This window comes from Phoenix dactylifera, chromosome 13, assembly GCF_009389715.1.
Source record: "Phoenix dactylifera cultivar Barhee BC4 chromosome 13, palm_55x_up_171113_PBpolish2nd_filt_p, whole genome shotgun sequence".
Lineage (NCBI taxonomy): Eukaryota > Viridiplantae > Streptophyta > Magnoliopsida > Arecales > Arecaceae > Phoenix > Phoenix dactylifera.
Genome location: NC_052404.1, coordinates 5,662,266 through 5,681,213, shown reverse-complemented (window position 1 = coordinate 5,681,213; position 18,948 = coordinate 5,662,266). Strand labels below are relative to the sequence as shown.

Below are 18,948 nucleotides of genomic sequence, written 5' to 3'. Positions count from 1 at the left end.
TGTGATTAGGTTGGCCAAGCCTTCCTCGGGCCTGATCATACATTAGGTAGTGTAATCGAGTTAGTTCATTAATGGTTGGACCTAACCAGGATTTTCAGTGGAGGCCTCTGCCTACTGATTACCACTTGGGGCAAAATTGATTGCTAGAAATTGTTTAGAGAAATAATTGGTAATGTACCTACCCTTAGATGCACATGGGTTGGCCGAGCCTTCCTCGAGCTCGTATGCAGTCTATGCGGATTCTAGTACCCACTAGGGAATTAAAGTAATTCCTCGAATTAAAGGTAGAGGCTATTAATTCGATTAAAATAGTGGGAGAAAACTTTAGACTAAAGTCCAAGTCTTTAGGATTAAATAAATCATATACTGATTAGTTGGGTTTTTCCTTTATTTTTCAGATATGGCTAACTCATTATCCCTCCGAACACTATTAGACAATGATAAGCTTAATGGACCTAACTTCGATAGCTGGTATCGAAAGATGAAAATAGTATTAGAGCATGAGCGGATCCTGTATGTGATATCGGATCCTGCACCTGAGGAACCTGCAGCCAATGCACCACGTGCAATCAGAGACGCTTATCAGAAGTGGCTCAACGATCGCACTACAATGCGTTGCATCATGAGGGCCTCGATGAATGACGAGTTTAGTCGTAAATTCGAGGAAGCGCAGCCAGTGGAAATCCTTCAAATGTTGAAGGAGTCTTTCGGCACACCTGATAATGTTGAACGACATAAGACCTCCTGCGCTATATTCAATGCCCGCATGAGGGAAGGGGCATCGGTCACCGATCATGTATTGTACATGGTCGAACAAATCGATCGCCTAAGTAAACTTGGCTTTCCTTTGCACAAGCAATTGGGCAAGGATGCCATTTTGAATTCACTTCCCAAGTCCTACCTGACCTTCCTTAGTCATTATAGAATGACTAAACCTGAAGTATCCTATCATGGTTTGCTAGGTTTACTGCAGACCTATGAGAAGGATCACCAACTCAAAAAGGAGTCGGTGAATGTGGTAGGTGGGACTTCTGCAAGACTTTCTTCCTTTAAGAAAGGAAAGAAAAAGAAGGTGCAGAAAGCTCGTGCTGGGGTCTCTAAGCCCAGCCAGACTAAGAAGCATAAAGCCGATAAGAGCAAGGCAGAGTGCTTCTTCTGTAAGAAGATGGGTCATTGGAAGCGGAACTGTCCGGCTTATATAGCGTCCCTTGATCCAAACAGGCCTAAGAAGAAAAAGCAGCAAACAGTTGCTGCACAAGGTAATTATATGATAACACCTTGTAATTTTTCAATTTATGATTCTACCACTTGGGTATTGGATACCGGAAGTCCAATTAATATTTGCAATTCATTGCAGGGACTTCAAGTTAGTAGAAGATTCAAGAATGACGAGAGATTCCTGAACGTTGGAGATGGAAGATCAGTTGCAGTCCTAGCTTTAGGAGTCATTCGGCTTGTTTTTGAATCTAGAGTAGTCATATTAGATGATTGTCATTATTGTCCAATATTTTTAATGAAAGTCATCTCTGTAGGCCTTTTGGCCAAAAATGGTTATTGTTTATCAATAAAAGAAAATTTTTGTGATATCATTTTGAATTGTATTAAAATTTTTTGTGGACAATTGAAATATGGCATTTATACTCTATCACTGCCTGTGAATGTAATGTACACTTCTAATAAATGCCCTAAGTTAGATAATGTCAATGAAGCCTATTTGTGGCATTGCCGGTTAGGTCACATAAATAAAAACAGGATAAACAGGTTAGCCCAACAGGGCATTTTAGAAATCAATGATTGTGAATCATTGCCAACTTGTGAATCCTGTCTTCTGGATAAGATGACCAAGTCACCTTTTTCTGGAAAGGGTGAACGAGCCAGCGATGTTCTTGGCCTCATACATACTGATATATGTGGACCTATGAACGTAAGTGCCAAAGGTGGTTATGCCTACTTCATAACCTTCACAGATGACCTATCCAGGTATGGGTATGTCTATCTGATGAAGCATAAGTCGAAATCATTTGAAATGTTCAAACAATTTCATAATGAAGTAGAAAAACAGACTGGAAAGAGTATTAAGATCCTTCGGTCAGACCGAGACCTTTCCGGTGATTTCTTGACTTATCTAAAAGAGAATGGGATTCACTCACAATGGACCCCTCCAGGAACACCTCAGCACAATGGTGTATCCGAAAGGAGGAATTGAACTCTGTTAGACATGGTTCGATCCATGATGGGGTTTACTAGTCTGCCTGTATCTTTTTGGGGTTATGCTTTAGAGTCTACGTGTATAATACTAAATAAGGTTCCAAGTAAGTCTGTTGAGAAGACTCCATATGAGATATGGACTGGGCGTAAGTCGACACTTTCATACCTTAGGGTTTGGGGATGTCCGGCTTATGTTAAACGTTCTCAAACTGACAAACTTGGTCCTAGGTCCGATAAGTGTTATTTTGTAGGGTACCCCAAGGAAACTAGGGGTTATTACTTCTACCTTCCTAATGAACAAAAGGTGTTCGTAGGACTTAAGGCAACCTTTTTGGAAAGGAAATTTCTTAGTGAAGGAATTGTTGCCTCTAAGGTTGAACTTAGTGAAGTTCAGCGGGTAGAAGATTTAACACAATCTATTGAACCCACAGAACCGGATTCAATTAGATCAAACCCGGAGCCTAATGTAGAAGCACCATTAAGGCGATCAGGTAGAGTACCGCATCAAGTGGACAGATACTACGGTTTCTTGGTCCAAGACGCAGATCCCATTGAGCTCGATGAGAACAATGAGGATCCGATCACCTATATGGATGCTATGCAGAGGTCCGACTCTGAGTTATGGCTTAACGCCATGAGATCCGAAATGGAATCCATAGAAATCAATAGTGTATGGACACTAGTTGATCCACTCGAAGGGATTAAACCCATAGGGTGCAAATGGATCTTCAAAAGAAAGAGAGGCGCAGACGGAAAGGTGGAGACCTATAAAGTCCGTCTGGTTGCCAAGGGGTATCGTCAACGTTATGGTATCGACTATGACGAGACTTTTTCTCCCGTGGCAATGCTAAAATCTATTCGGATCATGCTTGCTATAGCAGCATATATGGATTATGAAATCTGGCAAATGGATGTGAAAACAGCTTTTCTAAATGGAGAGCTGGAAGAAGAGGTGTATATGATACAACCTGAGGGTTTCACATCCATAGACGAGTCCAAAGTATGCAAGCTACAAAAGTCCATTTATGGACTTAAGCAAGCTTCTCGAAGTTGGAACATACGTTTCGATAAAACTATCAAAACATATGGCTTCGTTAAGAACGAAGAAGAACCTTGTGTCTACAAGTGGGTTAACGGTTCAGTGATCACATTTCTTGTGTTGTATGTGGATGACATTCTCTTAATTGGGAATGACATTCCTGCATTACAAAATGTGAAACTCTGGCTGTCATCACAGTTCTTCATGAAGGATCTGGGAGAAGCATCCTACATCATAGGGATGAAAATCTATAGAGATAGATCTAAGAGGTTGCTTGGATTGTCCCAATCCACGTACATCGACACTATGTTGAAGTGGTTCAACATGGAGAATTCCAAGAAGGGCTGTCTTCCGATAGGCCAAGAAATTTCTCTCTCTAAGAAAGATTGTCCGACAACTTCCAAAGAGAGAGAGCGTATGAGTAGAATCCCATATGCTTCTGCAGTAGGTTCTATCATGTACGCCATGACATGTACAAGACCGGATGTTGCTTACTCACTAGCAGTAGCGAGTAGATATCAGTCTGATCCGGGTGAGAACCATTGGAAGGTGGTGAAAACCATCCTTAAATATTTAAGAAATACTAAGGACCAATGGTTAATCTATGGAGAATCTGACTTAAAACTTGTGGGATTTACAGACTCTAGTTTTCAGTCAGACCATAATGACAGTAAGAGTATGTCAGAATTTGTGTTTACCCTGAATGGAGGAGCAGTCTGCTGGAAAAGTTCCAAGCAGCATTCAGTAGCCGATTCCGTATGCGAAGCAGAGTATGTTGCTGCATCAGATGCGGCAAAGGAAGCTGTTTGGATCAAGAAGTTTGTAAATCAACTTGGTGTTACTCCCTCAATCAACGGTCCAGTTCTTTTATATTGTGACAATACTGGAGCCATTGCACAAGCAAAGCAGCCAAAGTCCCACCATAGAACCAAGCACATTCTGTGTCGCTACCACCTTGTACGAGAGATCGTGGAATGAGTGACGTCAATCTTCAAAAGATCGATGGAAAGAAGAACCTAGCTGACCCATTCACTAAAGCCCTTTCTGTAAAGGAGTTCGATTATCATAAATCGAAGATGGGTATAAGATACTGTATAAATTGGCTTTAGTCCAAGTGGGAGTTGTTGGAAATTGTGTCCCAAAGCCAATTTTTTAGTTGTAAGAAATTGGATTATGTATATATTTTATTAAAATGAATAAAAATTTATTCTGGCAATTTTCTATTCATCACAAGTGTTACATCTTCAAATTGAACTCTTGTGTATTGTGATGAAGTCCTTAGGACTAATTTAGTAGATAAAAGAGGTTTTATCATTTAGTCCTTAAACCAGTTCGCGACCAAATGATGAGGTGTCAATTGGACAATAGCTAAGTCAAGTATAGGTCGTTGTGTGTCATTTAGTTGGTTGTCCTCTTAAACCAAGGAGTGTGGAGACACTGTATGGCATACAGGTGAGATGTAGGAGTACATCATCACTGAACAGTGACTCACCTGCGTAGCACTCCATTGTCGGAAGTTAGCTCGCAAAGCGTATGGGCATAAGTACCCCTTAGACCTGAGACTGTCACGGTGACTTGCAAGCAACTCACTGTACTTAGGCACTGGATGACCTGAATTTCTAATTCAGGGATTGGAAGGATGCTAGGTGCAGTCAAGTACTCGCGAAGTCTGTGTATGAGTCAAGATGGGATTGACCGCTCCAGATTTTAGGAGTTGATGTCTCACTGTATTTCAATTTAGTAAAACCTTGGCCAGGGTAAACCAAGTGATAGGTCACTTGATTTGATTATTTGAAATACACTATGGATGACCGGACCCAGAGTTCGACAGTCCACTCTGAAGTCATCTTGAGCATCGATGGTCATAGGGATGAATTATGCAATAACCATATGCCTAGGTTCTTGAATGTTGCTTTGCATATTCGACCTATCCGGACGTCGGGTATCATTGCTAGATGGTCACCTCGATTAGTGCATGGAGTAGTCCATGTACTACCGGCTTAGTGTTCGAACCTATCGGAGTCACGCACATTAGTCAAGTTAAGTAGGAAGGTCTTGACTCAATTTAATTAAGAATTAAATTGTGGGTCATTTGGAATTTGGTTCTGTCTATGTTCAGCTAGCACTGAACATGAGGTACATGCTAAATTTCATGGATGAACAACTAATTAAGTCTGTATTTCAGGTCAATCAAGTTTCAATTAATGAAATTGAACTTGATCAGGACTCAATTGTTGAGATTGGATTTGATTGGGTCTAAATTAGTGTAATTGGGCAAGATCACAATTTAATTGGGATTTAATTTCGTATTTGTTCTGATCTATGTCGGACTTGGATCGAGCCGAAACTAGACCCAATTGAATCTCCCATGAGTCAGACTCATGTGGAATTTTTTCGGATCAAAAATTCATTCAAATGGACTGCAAATTTGGTTTAGAACCAAATAAGCTAACTTATGATCAAATGGGCTAACCTATTTGTATCACAAGCTGACTTTTCCCATTTAGAGTGGCTAGTGGCTACAGACCGTGAATGGTACTCATGGACCCGTGGACCGCTTTCCCTCATGGACCATTAGTTTTCTTTTTTATGAGCCGCGACTCTCACCTGGGAGGCTGGGACGCATGAAACAGTGAAGCTCTGTTTCACGCGTCCGTGACCCTTTGGACTGGCGATTGCACGGCCAACCGGCCTTCGGCCAGACGGCCGACTGGACCGGAATGTGCAGTTTTGAACCGCCAACATTCCAGTTCAGTTTGATTTTTAAAATCTGGCAATAATTGACATTAATCGCTGTTTTATTCCACGATTGTTTTTGAAATAATCGTTATCAAATTCATTCATATTTGATAATGAATGAATTCAATAACGCTAGACCATTTACGCCTCTTAACTTCTCTTAGCGTTGGCCTATTTGAGGCCACCGTATCATCTTGAAGATGAGAGGATGAGAATTTTTTTGAGAAGAAAATCGTCAGACAGAAGGGGAGATTTGCTTCTGTGAAGAAGAAGAAGAGAGAGAGGGAGTCCTTTCTCCTCCCTTCCATTCCCTCTGGTGGTTTGGAGTTCGGCCTAGGGCCGGTGTCCTCTCCTTCCTTCCATTCCCTCTGTGATCAAGATCAAGAGACGGGCATCAGTTCGGCTCAGGCGTATTGTGAAGAAAAGGAAGGAAAGAAACCGAAGAAAGAAAGAAAGAGAAGAAAGAAAGAAATAGGAAGGTCCTTTTTCTAGATTTCCTTTCTTCCAAGGGTCCTTTTGCAAAAGATTGTTTTGCACGGGTAAATACATCATCCAACCTTTTTGCGAAGCTTGATGTGCGTGCAAAGTAGAGGGCTTGCAAATCCAGGCCTAGCAGAGCTACTTTCAGGGATCTAGATCCAGATCCAGATCCAGATTACCTCGACCAACTTCCGCTGCGGGCTTGAGGTAATTTTACATAAAAGTTAAATTTAATATTTATAATTGTTATAAATAAAATAAAATAAAATAATTAAAACTGATTTTCATGCCTGGCGTTCGATTTTATCGGACAACTCGGGATATTTTCCCTTCAGGTGGGCCCTGAAGCACTAGCTCGAGGAGGGCAAAGATGTTCCTTCCTTTGGCAAGAGATTGCGAGGTATTTACCTACTGCTTTGGTACACACAAGATGGCTGATAGGCTATGGGCGCAGTATTGATGTGGCTGGGGACTCGTGGGTTGATGCTCTCCCCTTGCAGCATTAGCCGACTATGGTTAGCGTTGAGGCTGCGGAGGGCCTGCATGTCTGCGATCTCCTTGTCCTCGGAGGGGCTGCATGGGACGAGACTAGGTTGGCTCAGCTTTTCGGGGGGCATCTGACGGAGAGGGTCCGATCCCTCCCGGTACCAGGGTGTGCAGGTCCAGACGTGCGGGTTTGGAGCACCTCTACCAAGTCCAGTATTAAGGTGGACGATTTTTCCCCCATTCTTCGGCGGAAGCACGAGCCTGGGCCAGATTGCGCCTGGATCTGGCGCTTGGGACTCCACCCGACGGTAGCACTGCTCCTCTGGAAGGTGGTCTGGGACCGTCTTCTGACGCAAACAATACTTAGTGGACGAGGACTGAGAATTTCCTCGGTGTGTGGGGATTGTGGTGTGGATGCGATGGTGGGCCATGCCTTATTTCAGTGCGTATGGGCTAGGGCGACTTAGCGACTGGCAAGGATCCCGAATGAGGTTCGGGGCCGGAGGGACCTATGCTTACAGGCCACACGCCGATGCTCGGAGTCCCCACTGCTTCACCAGGAGACGGCTCGAGTGGTTTGCATGTCCTACCAAATTTGGTTGGCTAGGAACACTCGAACCTTTGGCGATTGCAGTATGTCGTCGAGACTTGTGGTGGAAAGTACCCATGTGCAGGCGGCGGAGCTCAATCTTATCATACTTGTTGAAGGAACCTTGACAGCTCGAGAGATATGGGGTTCCCATTTTTCTTCGGCAGCATCCCGTACAGTGTTTTTCACCTAGGAGCCCCCACCCCCGAGTTTCCTCAAGATCAATTTCGACGGGTCTGTCTTGGATGGAGGTACGAGGGGCGGTGCAGATTTTGTTATTCGGGACCCATCTGCAAGGGTCGTGGCTGCAGGGGCAGCCAACTCTTCGACATATCGGTTCTGGGTGTGGAGCTGCAGGCCGCTTGGGCGGGCCTTCATCACGCCCTATGTGTTTTACGGGCCAGCTCTATCATCCTGAAGGGGGACTCGACCACTGTCATCAGTTGGATCCGAGGGGGCCAAACCGGTAATGGTTGTATCCACCTTTTGCTCCAAGATATCTGGGCAATAGTAGAGAACGGAAGGGCCTTTTAGGCTAAGCATGTTTTCCGTGAAGCTAATAGGGTTGCGGATTGGGTGGCTGCTTATGCAGCCAATCACTTCGGTAGTATCCTGTGGGCTGGTAATGGGGAGTTGCTCATGGCACTCCAAAGTATTCTCCTTTGATTTTATTAAATGTATTTGTAAAAAAATAAAAATAAAAATAAAAAAGGAACATGCGTCTTTCTAGGGAAGTTTCCCAGAAATTCCGTAAGGACATGCGTCTTCCGTTTTTTTTTAATTTTTTGGATGAAGCATCTTTCGTCTTGTTGGATGATAAGTACACCAACGGCGGCCCGCTGCCACTCCTGGAGTCCTTTTGGCCGTTTTCAGACTTTGACTGGTGGTAGTGCCACGTCTTATCACTTCACTTAAACAACACGGCGGCAAGAGTCACCAGAAACACCAAGCTTTTTTTTTTTTTTTTTATACAAACGAATGTGAAGACTTTTTTTTTTCTTTTTTTTTTTGAAAAAAAAAGGATAGGAAAAGAAAGGGACAAGCCCATCCCCACGTAACAGCCCCCGCCGATGCGGGCAGAAATGGCCGTGTGTTGGGCACCCCGACCGGTTTTACTCATAACTTCTCCATCCGTGAGCCTAGCTCAGCTAACCCTCTGGGCTTTGGCTCGAGTCCCACGTGTGAATACGTCATACCTGGCACCACCCTGACTACTAGCAGTCCAAGAGCGGTCCTATACCTCATGTCCAAACAGTGGCCGAAGCCACATTTTAATCGTCGCCGTAGCAACTCGAACTTGGGACTATGAGGTTAGAATTCCCGCCCAGTACCACAAGGCTGAAGACTTAACGGGAGGAAAAGACACCATCAAGAAGCAATATTCTTTCTTGGAATTTTCTTTTTTTTTCTGTTGAGAAGTTATTCTTCCTAGTTGGCGACGGGAAGAAGAGCAATCATGGTAATACCAAGATTACATTTGGTTCGCAATCAAAAAAAAAATAGAATTAATATCAAAATAAATTAAAATAAAAATTAAAATAAATATATTTTTGGATATGTTTAGTTCATCATTAAAATCAAAATAAAAAATATTAAATTGAATATCAAAAAAACTAAAATTATATTTTGAAAAATTAAGATATTTTTTTATTTCTTCTTAAAACAGAAATAAAAATAAAATTTTCTTCAACCAAATAATAAAAATAGGAGCCATCTATTTCTGTTCCCATCAAATCTCTCAGCTAAACATCACGTAATGTGTGGCCCTGAATGTTCCTTGACGTGGCAGCAATTTGGTAAAATAACTGAAATAATGGGTAGTTGTCACACTGTAGTATTACATGGAGAACACTTGATTAACAGGTTCTATTGATTGACTCTTCTGTTCGCATCAAGTAGGGGAAGGGAAAAGAACAAAAAAGAAAAGCTTCCAGAGCACCTATAGATAAGCGGAAAGAGGGAGAGCATTTCCACTGGGTCACGTTCTTTGCCATTCGTCAACTCTTCTTCCCAAATCAATCGGAGAGACTCTTTGCACCCTGGAGTAATGCCTGACGTGCTTCTCTCAGCATTCCTATCGGTGGTGATTAAGAAGGCAACCGACCATGTTCTCCAACAGTTTGGAGTGACGTGGGGCATCCATGAGAAGCTAAAAAAGCTGGAAAGAAAGCTGTTGGCAATCCAGTCCAAACTTGGAGATGCAGAGGAGCGACAAGTCAAGGATGCGGCTGTGAAGAGCTGGTTGGCAGATCTGAAGGATGCAGCCTACGAAGCAGACGACATTCTGGATGAGTTCAATGTGGAAGCAATGCGGCGGAAGGCAGAGATTCAGATTGATATGACAAAAAAGGTGCGCAGCTTCTTTTCTTTTCATAATCCACTTTGGTTTCGGTTTAAGCTGGGGCGAAAGTTGAATGCTATTGTTGAAGAAATAGAGAATCTAGTAGACGAGGGAAATAAATTTGGCTTCACGGTCAAAACGCAACCACAAACGAGTGACAGGCCACAATCCCACTCCTATGTTGATGGGTCAGAGGTCATTGGCAGGGAGGAAGATATAGAAAAAATAGTGAAGTTGCTACTGGATCATGAGAACAACCAGAATGTTGCAGTCCTTCCCATAGTTGGGATGGGGGGTTTGGGCAAGACCACACTGGCCCAATTGATTTACAATGATGAGAGGGTGCAGAAACATTTCCAGCCACGAATATGGGTCTGTGTGTCGGATGAGTTCGATGTTGCAAAACTTGCTAAAGGAATAATAGCTTCAGCCACAGGGGTTGAGTGCGAGCTATCAACCATGGAGTTGTTACAACGCCGCCTTCGAGAAGTTGTAAGTGGGAAGAGGTACTTACTTGTATTAGATGACATTTGGAACGAGGATCAGGCAAAGTGGGATGAGCTAAAAACTTTACTAGCAACTGGTGGAGAAGGGAGTAGGATTGTTGTGACTACACGAAGTGAGCGGGCATCGTCGATAATGGGTACCCTCGGCACTTATCCCCTACCGTATTTGACTGAGGAGGATTCTTGGGCATTGTTTAGGAAGAGAGCATTTGAAGGGGGAGCAGAAGAGCCTCAAAATCTCGTAAGCATCGGCAAGGAGATTGTCAAGAAATGTGGTGGGTTGCCTCTGGCAGTGAAGACACTGGGGGGATTAATGCATTCCAAGAGCCAGGAAAGGGAATGGTTGTCCGCGAGGGATAGCGAGATTTGGGATCTGCAGGTCGGTGAAGATGGGATCTTGCCAGCACTAAGGTTGAGCTACAGTCATTTGCCTTCCCATTTAAAACAATGCTTTGCCTTTTGTGCCATATTTCCGAAGGATTATGAGATGGAAAAGGATCTGTTGATTCAACTATGGATGGCCAACGGATTCATTCCATCCGATGGAAGAAAGGAGTTGGAGGACAAAGGGCATGAGATTTTTACTGAGTTGGCTTGGAGATCTTTCTTTCAGGATATCAAGGAATTTCGGGAGTACGATGATCGCGTATTCAGGCGTGAACTTTATTACAAAACAACTTGCAAGATGCATGACCTCATGCACGAGCTGGCACGATCCATAACGGGGAATGAATGCCTTAGCATACTGGACCCTGCCAGGTGGGAAGATATATCTAACAAAACCCGTCACTTGTCTGCATCCGGGACTTTTCCATTGAACATTCATAGGAACTTGAATAATTGTCCAAAAATTCGCACTCTCCTATCCTCGTTATTAAAAGAATTCATTACTAGTATAATAGTGACTGCAGATTCATCAAAGTCGAAGTCCTTGAGAGCATTGGATCTACATAAAACTACTATCACACGACTGCCTCTTGCAATTGCATATTTGAAACATCTGAGATACCTCGACCTCTCTTATACTTCTATTGAAGCATTACCAGATGCCACCAGCACACTTTTCAATCTACAAACTCTGAAACTCTCTAACTGCTGGGAAATACGTAAGCTGCCCGAAGACATAAGAAATATGAGTAGCCTACGGCATCTCTACATTGACAGATGTCGTCGTTTGAAACAGCTGCCAGCAGGTATCGGGCAATTGAGCAGCCTACGAACATTGACCAAATACATTGTAGGCAATGATGCTGGAAGGCGTATAGGTGAGTTGAATAGCTTAAATCTCGGTGGCCTTCTAGAGCTTTATAACTTGAGGAATGTGAGGGATGCAGCAGATGCTAAAGAAGCTAATATTCGTTCCAAATATAACCTTTGCTCATTAATATTATGCTGGGATATGATTGAGTGGGAACCCCGTTCCTGCCATGAAGAATTTGGCTATCGTCGTTTCGAAGATGTTGTGCCAGCAGAAAAAGCTGAAGAGGTGTTGGAAGCCCTTAGACCTCATGGTGGCTTAAAGCTGCTGACAGTATGGCGCTACGGGGGTGTCAACTTTCCAACGTGGATGATGGATTCTTTATTGCTGCAAAATGTAGTTGAAATCCATCTAGGAGTTTGCACACGATGCCAACATCTCCCACCTTTGTGGCAGCTACCTTTTCTTAAATTTCTCTATGTGATTAAGATGGATAGCGTCAAGCACATCTGCAGCAGCACCATCTATGGCAATGCAAGTAATGGCACAGTGCAAGCATTTCCCTTACTGAAGAGGCTGGTGTTGCATACGATGCAGAGCTTGGAGAAGTGGTCAGAGTTTGAAGAAACTGCAGAGGTCATGTTGGTTTTCCCTTACCTTGCTGAGCTTGAGATCATTGATTGCCCAAATTTGATGACCATGCCAGAGCTACCATCTCTCAAAAGATTAAAAATGAAAGGAACTAATAAGCAGTTGGGCTTGATCTGTAGTCTGACGACACTCTCTTCCCTTAGCATTGGTGTCTATAAAACGAGCAATGGTACAGAGTCGCCTCCTCTTGCTGATCAGAAGAAAATGTCTTTCAAGTATTTCAGATCTCTTGAAAATTTAGCTATTACTGCATCGGAGGATCTGGCACCATTGCTGGAGGAGGAAACTAGAGGGCTGAGCTCATCCCTGCATTATTTGGTGATTAGACACTGCAATTGGTTTTTCTCACCATCACAACAGTCATCATCACCTTTGGCGTTTTGGAAGAACCTTACTTCTCTCTCATCTTTGTGGATGGTTTGTTGTGATGATCTGGTCTATTGGCCAGAGGCAGAGTTCCGTGGCTTGAACTCACTAAAGAAGTTACGTCTCCATCGTTGCAACAAGTTGGTTGGCCCGTCACCTTTGCCATTATCCTCGTCATCATCAGGGGATGGAGAGCTCCTACCAAACCTAGAAGAGCTGGAAATTGTAGAATGTGATGGTCTGCTGGAATTGCCCAAGTTGCCTACTTCCCTCAGATCACTAGGTGTATCCTGTTGCCCGAAAATAAATTCCTTAACGCAAGGCTTGCGACATGCCACTGCTCTTCAGAGTGTCCACATTTCAGATTGCCCAAGCCTGACTTTTCTGCAAGTAGATCTAGGGCACCTAACAGAACTCAAATCTCTGGACATCATCAGTTGCAGCAAATTGTCATCTCTGCCAGAAGGTATGCAAGAACTCACTGCCCTTCAGAATCTGTCTATTAGCCATTGCCCTCGGCTGTCATCACTCCCAGAAGGTCTACAACGACGACTCCTTGGACTTCAGTATCTGGCCATTAAAGGGTGCCCCAACCTAGAGAGGCAGTGTAAGATAGGAGGACCATATTGGTGCCTGGTCTCGCGCATTCCCTATATCGAAATATTATCTGAGAGGAGGAGCAACTTCAGCACGTGCCTTCCTTCCTTTTCTTACTTTAGAAGACCATCTACAATTTAATGTCATCCAAGTCCTTTCGAGGTACAATCCCATCTCTTTCCCTCTTTCTCAAATGAAATAAAAATTAGTTTTAGATCAGTTTGTCCATGCTCGCTAAAGCAGTTGCTAAAGGTAATCAATGGCATCTTCCGGAGATGGTAGTCACACTACACTGTTCACATAAACTATTAGGAACCAATTTATGATCCTCACAAGTATTTTTCAGGGATAAGCGGTCAAGTGGGAGCTGGAGGGATACACATTAGAATTTTGCATTCAGTTTTTCTCATTTTATTTTTCTCTTGCTATGTCAGATGAGCAGCAAATTTAGCTTCAGGATAAATTAAGAGCGTTCATGGTACAAGCAGCTTTCTTGTCGATGATTTCAGCATTGAACTTCTTGCTATTCTAAAATCCAGTAACGGAAGAAACAACATATGCATTGGATAAACTTTTCAAAGATTTCGAGACATTCAATGATCAAGTGGCTTTGTATGAATCTCTTGATAGATTTGCTTTTGTTGTTGTTAAGCATTTAAAGGGACACTAGGAAGAGAGAAGCTTAATTCCCTTTCAGAAGATGTCATTTGGCATTTAATGTTATGTTGATTGTTTTCTCTGAACCTTATTTTATTTCATCTCCTTCCATATATAAATATTGTATTTGAAGACTTTGGACAGTACTTCTGCTTTATGTACCAAAAACAAGTGAAAGATAGTGATGTTCATTAATTATTTGAACATCCACTTTGGTTGCTCTAACCATTTTTAAGTAGTATCATACAACAGCTATTTGATTGAGAATATACTGCTGTCACTAACATGTTTTTCTTGTTTGCTTTTACGAGAAAATATTGCCAGTGATGTTTTCTCACAAGCTTTAGCACTTCTCTGGTTAATTTGGAAGGTGGAAAAAAAATGGAGTTAAAAGAGTATTTTCTTGGATGTGGGCCGTCATGAAGGCATTGATGTTTCCTTGCCACTCTTTGCCGTTTTTTCTGGGCAGTGAATTGGTAAGCTTCAAGAGAAAAAGAAGCTGAATTCCTTGTTGTTGGCACCTCTGTTTATGATCTTGGGCACAGATACTGGATACAGGATCCTAGAGGTAAAATCTAGAGTGTGGATTGCATGACAATTCCTCTATCTCCTTTTTCTGTCTGTTATATATTTCAGAAAATGTAGCTTCATAGCTGCCTAGGAGATACTATTATTTGTTATGTTTTGTTTAGGAGTTGTTTTTATGCCCACACCTCTGTTGCATGTAATTCAAATTGTCATGCTCCTGACCCAAGAACGCGAGTCAAGGGTCGTGACAACCACCACACACTCATAGGGAACTCTCTTCATGAGCATGCAAGGCATAATATCAAAATTAGGCAACGGAAATAATTTAAATAATAATATTTAAATTCTGATTAAATAACAAAATTAAAAGTCTTACAAAACTAATATTATTTTAAAATCTTCTATCAACTCTAAAACAAAATCTAGTCTAAATAAAGATGTCAAAATTTTGTCTCTAATTGCTCTCCTATAATAAATCTCCGAGTCGAGCTAATTTTTCGGATCTGTAAAAATGGTAAGAAATCGTATAATGAGTTAAACATCCCAGTAAATAATGAACACTTTAGCTAAATAAATCAAATAATAAAATAATAATAATATACTAAAATTAAGCATACAAAATATATCGATTCAAAGCCAAATCGATATGCCATCTAGTCTGTTCAAATTTCGAATCTTGTTTCATAAATCAATTATCTTTCAAATCATCATGTTTATCTTGACAACCATGAGCTACGACCACATATATACCCTGTGGCTAAGCTAGAATATGAGTTCATCAAAACGCCAACATACAACCCCCACTGAGATCGATATGCCAACATATAATTTTTACTGACAATGTGTGGATATGTCAGCGTATAACCTCCACTGGCAGGGTGTCGATATGCTAGCGAATAACCCCCACTGGAAGAGTGTCGATATATTTATCAGAATTTATCAGGATCATTTCAATAAAATAGAAACCCTAATTCCAACACCCTTATAGAGCTGAGTAAACGAGAGTTTCCAACACCCTGATTGGTCCAAACAAAGTGAAATTCATCGAATCATGCTCGGACTAGGGCACCGATAGTTCAACATAGATCGAAGTGATCAAATGTAACAATATTTGGTAAGAGGTAGGGTGAAAGCTGACACGCCACCCGATGGCCTTGGATCAAGATCCTTCACCAAGGTTGAACCAGAATCACAAAGAGAGGTACTATGCTAGATCCAACGTCTCTAGAGAGAGTAGAGAGAAAGTCTAGTAAAAAGAAATAAGAGAGAGTAAGGATGGAGAAAAGAGAATCTCATTTCGAGTTCAATCAGTGATCTAAGATTGGTTGTCGATGGCACAGGTCAACCTGGATCAATCAACATGTCTGGCCTATGAGTTAGGAGAGAGAAACTTTGCAGAAAGAGAAAGTGGGAAAGGGAGAGAAAGGAAAGAGGAAGAGAGAACAAGGTTTCTCTCTAGCCAAGGAAGAGGGGAGAGGGAAAGCGTGATTATGGTGGTGCCTGAGGTTAAGGGACCCACGGCCGTCCACTATGGACGGCGACCGATGGTGGCCAGCAGTCGGCGGTAAGGGAAAAACAAACTAAAACAGAGCTCCGCTGTTTTAGACGGTTTTCTAGCCATTTGCCGACCAAAAACAAGGTCAATCCTAGCTACAATATTAGGAGAGAGAGAAGAGGAAGAGGACGAGCATATACCTCGGTCCGGTTGGGTGGTCTGGCAGCTTCTTTCGGCGACAAATCGAGAAAGAAGAAGAGTCGAAAGAGGAGTTTGGGATCAGTGGCTCGATCTCGGATGATCTCGAAGGAGGAGGAGGACTTTAAATAGATAATCTTGGTTTTATCCGGCCGGTCTCCGAATCCTGATGAACTTTCGATCTTCATCGCGATCGGGGAGGAAGAAGACTCCAGCCGGAGTCTTCCTCCCAATTGCCCTCACGTGCGTTGCACGTACAGCCCAAGGCCAAAAATGGATGGGCCAGTCAACTGGACCAGGCCCAGTCCCTGGGTTTCCCATCCCCTCCCGCTCCCAAAAAAGAAAAATTCGTCCACAAAATTTTTGCACCTATAGATCAAAGAGTAGAGTATACTGCTTCCAAATCAAGTCAGAATACTTCTCAAATCAAAGTCGTCTTGCCTGACTAGTGTCAAATAATTCAATTCACCATATTTTCACTGCGCAACTCTGATTTAAACGTCAACATACCCGTGTCAAGTCTAGGTTTTTCTAAAATTACATACTTATTAGTACATGCATTGCTATATCGTAGTTCTTATGAAAACTTCCAAAATTTAAAAGTTCATATGCTTCTTTTGATAGTTAATCAAAAAATGGTATGCAACCGTTTAATCTTTTCTAGCAACATAATAAGTCGTTTAACAAAAAGCAGTGGGCATGGCTAAACAATAAATAAAATAAAAACTGGAACTAGATTAATACCTATCGCTAACGCATCAGAAGCTTGTGCATCTTGTTGTGTGAAAACATAGACCCTTCGTTGGGTCCGAGGTTTCTGACTTCGCTTCTTATTTTGTTTAGTTGTCTGGACAGGTTGATTCTCCTTCCTTTGTGGACATTCAGCTATTTTATGCCCTTCTGTCCACAACCAAGCATTCATAGTGTTCCAGCGACAATCATTTACAGCATGGTTCCCACCACATCTGGAACATTTATTATTATTCATCTACTTAGGGTTGTCACTTGCTGATATCTTGTTTGAACTCTCTATTGCTTTGTCTCTGGGATTCATTGGACCTATTCCTCCTCTTTTGATTTCTTTCTCTTTCTGCATGTTCTTCATTAACTTTCCTTTCAATTATCAAGGCCTTATTTACCACAGGTGTATGGGTAGTCAACTCGTATGGTACTACTTGTTTCCTTATTTCGATTCTTAGTCCCATCTCGAATTTGTGCACTCGATCTAACCCATCCTCAATTAACTTTGGAACAAATTTAGCTAGTTTGGTACATTTAGCTTCATATTCTACAACAGTCATATTCCTTTGTTTTAGATGAATAAATTCTTACTCTTTGTGTCCTTACACTCCGAAAAAAATACTTATCATAGAATGCTGAATCTTTCCCAAGTGAGTGACTCTCTATCTTGCTCATATTTGTGTTCCATCATCCGCCACCAGTTGGATGCCTCACCTTGCAATATGTATGATGCATAAAGAATCTTTTCATCATCTCGACATCTAAACATCGAATGTTTTCTCTATCTCTGTAAGCCAATTGTCAGCTTCCACAGGTTCCGTAGTCCCCTTGAAAGCTAGAGGAGTCAGCTTCTTGAACTCAGCTATGTTACTACGCTGCTCGCACGGCTCCCCTCGTCCTTGCTGTTGTATGCATGGTGCAACTGTGTTTGCTGTTGTTGAACCTATTGTTGTTAGAGCAACTGCTGCTGCAACTGCTATCGCATCTGCATCATACCAACTACGGTCTGCATAACCTGGCCTGAGCCCACTTCTTGTTGTTCTATCTGAGTATTTTTGGTAGGATTGACAACTCCTTTCTGCTTAGGGGTGCCACTAACCTGTTGGAGTGTGCTGCTATCTTGCTGGTTTGGTGCCTCATTAGTAGCACCACTAGTAGTCTTTCTCATCCGACATGGAGGCATCCTAACCTTTCTTCATCAGATAGTAGCATACCCAAATAAGCTTGTTAGTCAATTTCAAGTTATTTAGGATAATTTGTCACAATCATCATAAACTAACGTCCCAATGTCCCTAGTATCTACTCACCTAAGCTCATATTATGTCTGATTTTATAACTTATGATTCATCCATTTATGCTCTGATACCATATTAATTGTCACGCTCCCGATCCGAGATCGCAAGCTGGAGGTCGCGACAACCGCCGCACACTTATAGGAAACTCTCCTCACGAGCATACAAGGCATCTATCTCATCATGATATCAAAATCGAGCAGCAAAAATAATTTAAATAATAACGTTCAAATTCTAATTAAATAGCACAATTAAATGCTTACAAAACCAATAATATTTCAAAATTTTACATCATATTAAAATAGAAACTAGTCAAAATAAAGTGTCAAAATTTTGCCTCTAATCACTCTTCCCCGGGTTGAGCTAATTCTTTGGATCTGGAAAAACAGTAAGAAATCGTATAATGAGCTAGACAACCCAGTGAGCAATGAACACTTTAATTAGTTAAATCAAGTAATAAAATAATAATAATAACAATAATATATTAAAATTAAACATGCAAAATACAACAATTCAAAGCCAAATCAATATGCATCCAGTCACTTAAAATTTTGAATCTTGTTTCATAAATCAATTATCTTTCAAATCATCAAGTTCATCTCAACAACCATGAGCTATGACCATATTTATACCCTATGACTACATCAGAATATGAGCTCATCAAAGTGCAAACGTATAACCCCTACTAGTAGAATATCGATATGCCAGCGTATAACCTCCACTAGCAGAATGTTAATATGCCAACGCATAACCCCCACTGGCAAGTTATTGATATACCAGCGAATAACCTCCAATGATAGGATGTCGATATACCAATGAATAATCTGTAATAGCTAA

At 41.8% G+C, this 18,948-nt stretch overlaps 1 protein-coding gene across 1 annotated transcript; it reads left to right on the top strand.

The window, feature by feature from the left end:
• The first annotated feature begins 9,462 nt into the window (after positions 1–9,462).
• LOC103697020 (putative disease resistance protein RGA4) lies at positions 9,463–14,009 on the top strand. Its single transcript, XM_026801100.2, has 2 exons — positions 9,463–13,362; positions 13,635–14,009. Exon 1 carries the CDS (start codon positions 9,589–9,591, stop codon positions 13,339–13,341), a length of 3,753 nt encoding a protein of 1,250 aa, XP_026656901.2. The 5' UTR covers positions 9,463–9,588; the 3' UTR covers positions 13,342–13,362; positions 13,635–14,009.
• The last annotated feature ends 4,939 nt before the right edge of the window (positions 14,010–18,948 follow it).